The 10612-nt window shown below is 28.4% G+C and overlaps 1 protein-coding gene across 2 annotated transcripts in view; it reads left to right on the top strand.

Annotated features, from left to right (window-relative positions):
* The window catches only part of LOC106678215 (uncharacterized), an 11331-nt gene extending 4243 nt beyond the window's left edge, over positions 1-7088 (top strand). Inside the window, exons 4-6 of one of the 2 annotated variants that reach the window (XM_014416613.2) lie at positions 817-898; positions 2777-3143; positions 4366-7088. In XM_014416613.2, coding sequence (XP_014272099.1) covers positions 817-898; positions 2777-3129 — 435 coding nt within the window. In that variant the 3' untranslated portion in view covers positions 3130-3143; positions 4366-7088. Of the gene's footprint in view, positions 1-816; positions 899-2776 lie in introns of both variants that reach the window. The other variant, XM_067048966.1, reaches the window with a different exon arrangement.
* Positions 7089-10612: the final 3524 nt, after the last annotated feature.

Below are 10612 nucleotides of genomic sequence, written 5' to 3' on the forward strand. Positions count from 1 at the left end.
ACTCAGAATAAACAAAACAAAACAAAACAAAAATATTTTTATAACTGTACATTAATTACTTAGAAAAAGTCATGAAGTCAAATGTGCAAACGCAATAAAATTATACGTGCATTTTCAATGGAAAAGTTCAAAATGGGTCATTTGACCCGTTATGGTATGTTTAGTGTTAAATATGAAGCAATTCATAAGTCTTTTCTTGTCTCATCTCTGGACAGATAGACCATCCAGCAATAGTCGAAGTAGAACAAAATGAGAGAGGATACCAGGAGCTACAGGGTACTTTGAGGAATTGAGTCATGGGATCTTAGGAATCGATATCAATATAGATTCATTTGTGTATCCATATTGATGTATGTTTGCATTAATGAGGTTAAATTAAGGATAATAAAGGAGGCACTTGGAATCGATGATGATGGCCTTGGTTTTCTCCCATTAAGCATCAGACCATTGTTTAATGCCCATGTGTTAATACTATCTAGATTAGCACATTCAAACAAATAGATTCTTCAGCTTTATTCTTTGTATTAATGTAAGCTATGAAATTTGTTTTTGAAAATATTTTTCTACTTTTTCTGTTAATTTTTATCTTTTAAATATTCCACAACATGAGTTGAAAAACAATTTTTTTTTTTGGGTTCTATTGTACTGTTTGGTAACTGAAACTGATGAATTAATCGTAGAAATGTGGAAAAAACGAGTGACCGTTGATCAAAAATTTACTGCTGATAGATATTGTATTTTCTGATATTTAATTAGTTGTTATTCTGTTGTTAATTAATATTTTCAAATATTTGAAGTATTGTTACATGTTTGCAGCTATTCGGTCCAGGTCACTCCAACGTGGAAATAGAAAACTATCATGCTTCTGTTTCTTCTGTTTGTGGCTCTTCAAGTGAATGTGAGTATTACTTTGAATAGCAAAAAATCTTAAAACATCTCAAATATGTCTATGAGTTTTTTCTTTGATACAAAATCAGTTTGTTTCTTATCTTGCCTCAATCTCTTAGTATATGCTTAGATCAAGTCTGCCAGAGTGTCCAGTCACTTTTTCAATTGTGGGGTTTACATAATGCTACATATAAAAGATTTAGACCTAAATGAAAGAAAAATGGAATAACATGTATTGCTCAGCCTAATAAGCTAAGTTTCCTTAAAACATCATCAACGAGCAAACAACTCGTCTAAGATTTTCTTCAAAATAAGCAATTGGGACTGACTATGTTTTGGTTTATGTGATTTTTATTTGATGTGGCTCAGTCCATTCTAGACATCCTAAATTGGAAAGTAGGAGCACAGCGGAGAAATGACTGGTGGTCGAAGTTGTTGACAAGCTTGCTCCCTTGCAAAGTTTTGCTCCAGTTAATTATTAATAATGATTTGTTAAATAAATCAAAAATTCGTATCCATTTTTGTCTCAACACTTTATTTTTCACCAGTCCAACGTTTCGGCCATTCTAGCCATCCTCAAGGACATCTTCAATATAATTTCTTCCTCACATTAATTTAAAGTTTCTTTTGCAGGCTATTCTGGTTAGTGTATTGATTGTTGATAATCTTCTATAGGAAAATTAAATATTAATGATTTTAGATTTTAAAAAATAGGCTTTTAACTTATAATAAAGAAAAATGACCTGGGCAGAATAGCCTGCAAAAGAAACTTTAAATTAATGTGAGAAAGAAATTATATTGAAGATGTCCTTGAGGATGGCTAGAATGGCCGAAACGTTGGACTGGTGAAAAATAAAGTGTTGAGACAAAAATGGATACGAATTTTTGATTTATTTAATAATTAATTACCTTGTCTCAAGAAATTGAAATAATATAATTAAAATGATTTGTTATTTAGAACAAGTTAAATAAGTATTTTCTCTTTACATCTCAAACAGTCAAGTTTATGTTTGGAGAAAACCTAGAGGAAGTTACTCTCAATTCCATTCTTAAGAATTATGTCTCTTATTTGTGTTATTAACTAAAAATAATTTCTTTTTTGTACAAAATAATATATCTACAAATTACTTATGTTGTTACTGAATAATTAATTTTGGTTAATAAATTAAAAAAATTAAACTTCTTTGCACTAAAACAAATGGGCAAATAGTTTACATTGGGGTTAGGAAGAATAATCATATTCAAGTTTCCAGATTATTGGATATAAACAAACTCCATACATTTTCCCCTTTTAATTCATTGAAGTACAAGTAAACACTTGACAATTGTGTTTATTAAACTAATCGTAAATTTTGTGGGTTTTTTTTTGTGCCTTGGATACTCAAAATAATCAGTAGGCAAATAAAACCTTTTCTTAGTTTTCAGATAACTAAACTATTTATGCTCTATTCATGTATGTATGGTGTAATTGATCAAACAGTAAATTTAGGCTTTCCACTTTTTTCTTATCACTGTTAATCCAGTTCAGCTGGGTATTACAGCAGTCAGGTATAATTCCATCAAACTGTGGGGGACATTACTGTCATTATTAATTTCTGTTGTCTTCAATAATTTTATTCCTTGAAAACTGCATGATTTAGCAGATTTTCGTATTATGCCAGAAAAACATCTGTTGATACATTATTAATTTTTTTTTATTCATCCAGAAAAGTAGATAATAAAATAGTGAACTGTCACACTGTGAATATGTTTAAAAATTCCACTCACAAAAGTTTCAATAACAAGTCTTTTCAACTGAAAATAAAATTATGGAAGCCCTAAATATTCTCTACTCTATTTTATCACAATCTTAATTTTATACATATCATTATTTATCTTTCTTTTTCAGCAAGCACACAAGAAACTAGAGAGTTTTCTCCTCATTATCTGGAAGAAAGAGAAAAAGCAATTAACTTTGATTTTGGAGAAAGTAATATAATGAAAAAGATAGCAGCACAGCAAAACTGTAGTTTCATGAAGAAGAAACCTCCGAGGTGCAGAAATGTTATTGTTCTAAACTGTACCCAGAATAAAACCTCAAATGAAACTGAGATAAATACAAAAAAAACTCCTGAGCTGAAAGGACCTGATGTTTTCCTGCGAAATAAACCTTACAGTAGTGTTGTTACATCTGTGTGCAGTTCTAAGTTAAACCCCACTGATAGTTCAGTTTTTGATGATGCAGATTTTCCTGCTTTATGACAACTCATTTTCACGTAATTAGACATTTTTGTTTCTATAATTATTTTTTTTCTTTTATTCTTAAATCACATTTTCCTTATTAAAGGTGATTTATAGATTTTAAGAAGATCAAATAATTTTAAAAACTGCAACCTTAAAAAAAAAAAAAGTAAGTTAAAATAGATACAAAGTAGATTCACCATATAATTCAGAAATCTTGTTTTTCTGTTTATTCTTATCCGCACAATGTAGGAGATCAAACAGTATCATCATTTTAGTTTTCTTCTCACTTTGATCCTCAAATAATATTGTTTAGGGTTGTAAATGATATTCGATCATCATATTAACATTTTGTGATGTTATATTTATCTGCATACATCATTTATAAAATATCTTGTCACAATTCATGTGAATTGTTGAATAAGTTGTTTTGATCTTTTTATATTTCTTCCAAAGTAAAAGGCGAAAATGATAATGTAATGATATACTTCCTATGAAGGGATCTTAATGTTTTACCCATTCAATTTGATTCAGTGTACCTAATTTTCTTGTCTATTGAATTCAGAGTTTCATTGTGGATAGTGTCTATCTGTAGTAAAATATTGTTTTGTATTTTTCTCAAATTCCAGTTCATATCCCTAGGGATTGTTCTTTTCATTGATTCACAACTTATAGCAATTTAAGTTTTGCTCATTTCTATTTTTATTTTAAAATGAGTGAAGAAGTATAATTTAAAAAAAAAAAAAATCAATCTGTGATCTATTTATGTCAGGGTGCCTTTAAATGGTTTCTCTATCAAAAGGCTAGTGTGAACTTATTGTGGCTTGAATCTTGTTGGAGAAGAATTTAATTCACCTCCTTTAATCGTAAAATTCAAAATCTATTTTTGCTCGCAATCTTATAGAAAATATGTGTAATATAATATTGATTTTACATCAACATATGTTACCATTTAGATTAGGAATTTTAAGTTGCTCTTGTTGAATTTTGACTTATTAATATGAAATTGTGATCGCTTTCACAGTAATTGTTATCAGTCATATTGATTAGATTCTATGGTTTATATATTTCTATTTTGAGGATAGTTATCAACAGTGCTGTTGTTTGTATTAAATGTGCAAATGTTTTGTATCACGGTGCGCAGAAAATTTCCAAAATTATTTAAGTTATTAATCCTTAAAATTAAAAATGGATTTAATTTGCAATTACACAGTGAATCATTGTGTCTAAATCACTTAAATACTGTTTTTTTAATAGGTTTTGTGTTACCAGCAGCATTGAGTCTGTTGTAGTTGGTTTAGGATGAAGTTTCTTCTGTGAAGAATGTGTGAATAAAAAGTGTATGAATTAGAAAAAAATATTAATAATTTGAAAACATAATTAAAGCTGAAGAATATTTACCAGCAGGTCAATTATTGTATGAATATCTTTAAGATATGGATGGAGTGTAACAAAGTGCCTAAAGCTAAAGCACATGGTAGTAATATCACAATATAATGAATAAGGCTTATGGTTAACTCATAACCAATAAGTTTAAAATCAATATTACATCATTGTAAATTATCTTTGTTTAATATTTGAGATGAAAACATGCCAGAAGTCATTTTCTTCTCCTTTATTGTTGATAAAATTAAAGATTGCTTCATTATGATCCCAAGTGCTTTTTCCAGCCTATACCATCTAGAACTTCAGAATTTCCTCTTAATAATTTAACTCTAGTCCATACTATTACTATAACGATTGACTACTTTAGTACATTATTGTTATTACTCATCATGACCAGTTATTAGTAAAATTTATCAGCAATTTAGCTTTTGTTCACAACTTAATTGTGAGAATTTCAGCAGGAAGCTAACCTTAGTTGAGTGAGTTTTACAATCAATTTTACACTGAACTGAATTCTTGTAATCGCTAACCTATTGTAGTAGCGGCGATTTGTTTAAATTATTCGACTATGTTACCTATTTGTTTGAAAAGGTCAATGTATAAAATTTGTTTTTTAATAACAATGTAATAGTGCAATTGTATTTTGTATAAAGTTAATTCACCATAATTATCAAAACTTTGTTAAGTAATATTTAAGTTGGTTTATTTGCATCTGGTATCTTATTATTGATATATATATATACTCAGTTGTAAAACATGGTAGCTGAATTTTTTCTATGAATCAGAATTGTTAGCATTACAGGCTTTTTTAAGGCTAATTTCATAAATTGTTGAAAGAATCTTAAATGAAATTTGTTTTATTAAGAGAATAATGTTGATATTAATGGTATGTTAAGTGGGGGTTGTGTGAAATTAAATTGTAAACATTGTAAGGGTTTTCATTTTGTCAGTTACCATGTTTCACGACCAACCGCTTCATATTATGGTTTAATGGAATAAATTATTATAGCATCATTCATTATTTTTTAACATGAACTAATGCATTTTTAGTACATTAGTATTGAAATAGAGTTTACTATAATAAGATGTTGATTTTATGAATTAAGATAGTTAGTAAACTACGAAAAAGTAATGAAAATCTTTTGTCAGAAGAGGATGAGAATTGAAACTTACCAATCTTTAGAAATTAAAGGTATGAAGTTTGTATTTTGAAAATGCTTACATATGCACCAGGAATTAGCTTATGGTCTTGAAATAAAATAAAAAGATAATTTCAATAAAATTTAGGCCTTTTTCATTTTACTGTTTGATGTTTGTGCTTGATGCAGTGCTACAAAACATTTTAATTCATGATTCAGTTTGATATTTAGTTTATCATTGTAACATCTGATTCATTCAGTCTTGTCTCTTTCAAAAAAGTTTAACAATGGATCTGTTAAACACCTGACCAAAATTAGCACACCACCTAAATTTTTAAGCGAAAATCTTATTTAATAAAACTAACTAAATCTCTATGTGTTTTCTGATTCTGAATTTGTTTAATACTTTTCTGGTTAATCCCTCCCTTATCCAGTTTCAAGGCAGGTTAAGGCCCAAAGTCTGAAGAGGGAACACGAAATTCTAATGAAATTTTAAATTTAGTTGTTATTAAAATTTATTTTTTATCTTTTCACGATTAAAAAAAAATAATGTTTTCTGATTTGGTATTTAATTTTTGCTGGTTCTGTTTGATGATTTATTACAAAGTTTACCTAAAAAGGAAATAACCACACTATATATAAAATGGAATTAGTGGTGGAATAATGATGTGTTTTGCTAATTTTGATCACTATATATATTTTTATTGTCGATACCTTGAACTGTAATTATGAATATGCTGAATAAGAGTAATATGATATGAAATAAAATGAAAATGGCTTGTGGAGAAACAACCTTCATTCTGGGTTGTCAGAAGTTTTAACTAACTACTTTTCTACTGAGAAATAATTTAGGGAGTGCTAGAAGTACTTCTATTTCTTCTAGTACTACTATTTATTTATTTGGTGATAATAGTTTTTGTGAATTATTAGTTTTTTATGGATCTATGGGAGCAAGAGTTGCCTAATTTACAAAATTTTGTTTCATTTAGACAAAAAACAGAATTATTTGGATGGGCTAATTGCTTCTATCTATTGAAACATATGAAAATTAGGTTTGCTAAGGCATCAGTTACCAATAGGGCACAGTAAGAACAAAAAAATCGATATTGGAGTTGTCAAGATTTGTGGGTTAGGCAACTTTTTCTGTTGTAGTTTCATATGTTTGTTTTATAGTGTACTAAAATATTCATTTTTGTTTTACATTTTCATAAAAAATGTTCCAAGGTGACCATTTACGTTGTAGGATATCCCTTCATCTTTAACATATTTCATGTGTTTTGGTACTAACATATACGTTACTTTTGATACATAACATACGTTATGTGTTCTAATTTATACCTAGAAAATAAAAATATTTGTACTTGTCTGACATTATAAACATAATTTAGCAGGTTAAGTACTGTGAAATATTTTTATAAACACTTTGTCTTTAAATACAATTATTTTGTAAATACAGTTTGTTTTTTTCTGCTCCAAATTTTCTTTGACTTCCAGTTTGTTCAGTGGTTGTTCTAGACAACCTTAGAGGTAAATATTTTCTCTTTTCCTCTAGAAAATTGAAGTCCAATTCACTTCAAACAAACAGTTAAAAAGTGCTACTTAGAGATCATAAATTTAACATTTTGTTTTAAGATTTTTCTGATTAGTCTTGTGGGTTTTGAACCTCATTACCAAAATCTTTAAAGTAACATATTTTAAGAAGTTGAGACCTAATGGGGCTGCTAATTTCACCTCTTGAGTTTACTCATACTATAATTTTAAAAAGTATGATCTGATATTTAGTAATGCTGAGTTGAGGGGTTCTTAAGGTAACAAATCTGCACTCAAGTAGAACTTTGCTCCTTTTTAAATGTGTGCTGGTAATGTATTCATATTATTTTAATAAGTGGAGTTTTCTAATAAACCATTGGATAATTTATTGATACTTAAATATATATATATAATAATATATAAATATGTATAAATATAAATTAAGCGATAATCTTGTTTAAATACAACATAAAAGTTAAAGAAAAAGAACAAAAAGAAATTTGAAATAAAAGAAACCTCCCCCTCACTTTTAACAGAAATTCCGGTGGTCGTCTCTCTGTTTTTTAAAAATATTTCTTTTCTAATTCCACTTCTCCGTTGTTTCTCCTTATTCACTTTTCTGGACACTATATTTTTTTAGCTCATTAATTTTCATTCATCTATATTACTGTGTAGCTTTTACCTGTTGTAGCATATAACATATTATATTTTCTTTCTCACCTTTTGCATCATGTATATAATTTTCTTTTATTTCATTATGTTGTTCTTAATTGTTTTTTATTTTTTTTTTTTTATATTATATGTTTTATTATGTTTCTGATCATTTAAATTTTCTTACACACCTTTCATTATGTTTATTTACTTGATCACTGTCTGTTTTTTAAAATAATTTTTTATCATTTATTTTGCATAATTCTTACCTCTATACTATTATATTTGATCTTTCATTTGTAACAATCAACCTACTATCTACTTCATTCATTGTCATGTATATTTCCAAGTTTGTTTATTGTTATTTTATTTTTATTGGGTCTGAAGTAAGGTTGCTATATATTTTTTATTTATTTATTTTTTTCAGCCCTAAAATTCAGGTTGAAATATTTGCACAAGTAAATAAGTTTTGTGTATTTTTGCTGACAACACCCCATCTTCTCATATTTATCTACTGTCAAATAGTAATCTTTGAAGATTTAAAAACAATTTATATCACTAATTATACCATCAGATAAACTATAATTTTCCTTCTAAAGTATTGAAATAAAATATTTAATTTAAATGCTTAAGGTAAATACCCTAGTTTTTTTTTTTTTTAAATTGATTCTTGATTTCTTCCAAACCATCAGTGGAGCACTGAGTCAGTTGACCCTTTTGTGTGTAACCTATCAATGGTGATGTTCGGAACAAGAATGTCCATTTCAGTAGAAAAAGCTGTTCAAAACCAAGACAAAAGAGGAAGAATGTCCTAGCACTGTAGACACAAACCTACAACTTCATATCTTAACAAATGCTAAGCGTAACCAAAAAAAAATCCTCTTAACTTGCTAGTGTTGTGAGTTGCTGTTTTAGATTAAAAAATAAAAAATTAAGTTTATTCATAATATTAAACACTTCTTGAGACTGGTTAATGTTGTTTAAATAAATAAATTTAAACAATAAAAACTAAAGATAAACTAGTGGCCTTAACAAGTAATGAAAGTTATTTCAAAGTATGGGGCTTCCAGTTTTATTTTTCCATATTTTCTTTGATTAGAGTACTTTTATAAATTTTAAGCTGTTGACATTGATCAAAATATAACTTAAAAGAAAACACTTGCTGTTCTTCCAAGGTTAAAATTACAGTGATCTCACGACTTTTTGCAAAATAGGTCTACTGGAATCCTTAGCACATATAGGTAACATCTTACAATAAATTGCTAAGAGAAAAAGTGGCACACATACATTCCCAAAAATGTTGTGCAATAGAGTTATTCTTGAAAAATCTGAAACATTGCAGAGAAAAAAAGTGATTCAAAACAAAGAAGATGCTGCTGCTGAAAAGTGACTAAAGGGTGCAAAAAGGAAAAGAAAATATTCATATATTTCATTTGATGATGTCTTGAAATCTATCATAACAGGCCTAAAATTTTATTTGTACTAAGTAAAAAAGGATTTCTAGCAACATGATTTTTGTATCAGGTAACTTTTTTATGTTTTAATAATGCTAGAACCAAAATGTTTATAGAATATTTGAAATTTATTTTTATTTAAATTAAACAATTAATGCATCTAAAATAATGAGCTTTTACTTATTTTTAATATACTTCATAAATATAAATACTGAGCAATTCCAATTTTGTTCATACTTAAAAGTAAACATTGTTTTTCATAAGATATTAGCTGTTATTTTTAATGATATACTTTGTGTTACATTGGTTGTTTTGGATTTAGAAGAGCTTTTGTAGTGAAAGTTATGATGAATAAAAAACCCTAATATATTTGCAATACCTTCTTAAGTTCGTAAGAGAATCAGATCTTATTTGTCCAATGAAACTACTTATCCACTGGTGCTACAAACTTACAATGGCCTGAACTCCTCCACTTTACCCTATCGTGGGTGAACCTTCTCATGCATCCTCTTAACATATTTCTTTCCATCATAAGCATGTATAGACCCTCTTTTATTCTTCTTCCTCCAGGCTCATCTTCCAAAAGAGCCAGAAATTTCTAGGGAGCCATACCCACAAGCATCCTAAATAAGACACATACATACACCATAATCTCATTGTTTACACAAAAGCCCAATTATCTTAAAGCCTTACCTTTAACGGCCCCAATAGCACTGCTCTTGATGTTGTGATAATGTACTCTAAATCATGCAGTTAGGTGCTCTTCCGAATGGCACATGCTACATATATTTGTTCAACACCTATTACTGAGTATCTTAACAGGTACTTAGTAAAATTTTAAACCTTACAACAACAATCTTTATTATTCCTTCCGGTTTTCAATGAGCTGATAAATTGTACTACCTCAGTCTTTTGCAGTAAATAACTGATGTATGTAACTAATTAGATATAAAACAAACAATTTTAATGACAGGAAGATTATTGATTGACCGTGTGTATAGATGAATGGAATATGGTCCAGGTGCGGTCAAAAAAACTCAAATAGTAGATAATTATTGGCTTAATAAAATAGTATAATTACCTACTATTTGAGTTTTTCTTATCGCACCCGGACCATATTCCATTCAATTTTAATAACAGTTCTTTCTGGCCAACTAAAGATAGAGTGAATCACCTTCAATTACTCATAAACATAGGATGGAAACTTGCATGTGAAAATCTCCATGGAGCAAATCAGTCTTATTGGCTGACTAAAAATTCTTTAGAGTTAAATACCCTTTGTGTGATGATACAATTAATTTATTGGTTGAGTAGTCCTTTGCAATGGTAGAGAGTTTGGATCTG

Source organism: Halyomorpha halys, unplaced genomic scaffold, assembly GCF_000696795.3.
Source record: "Halyomorpha halys isolate HHAL.00 unplaced genomic scaffold, Hhal_1.1 Scaffold128.1, whole genome shotgun sequence".
NCBI classification, from domain to species: domain Eukaryota; kingdom Metazoa; phylum Arthropoda; class Insecta; order Hemiptera; family Pentatomidae; genus Halyomorpha; species Halyomorpha halys.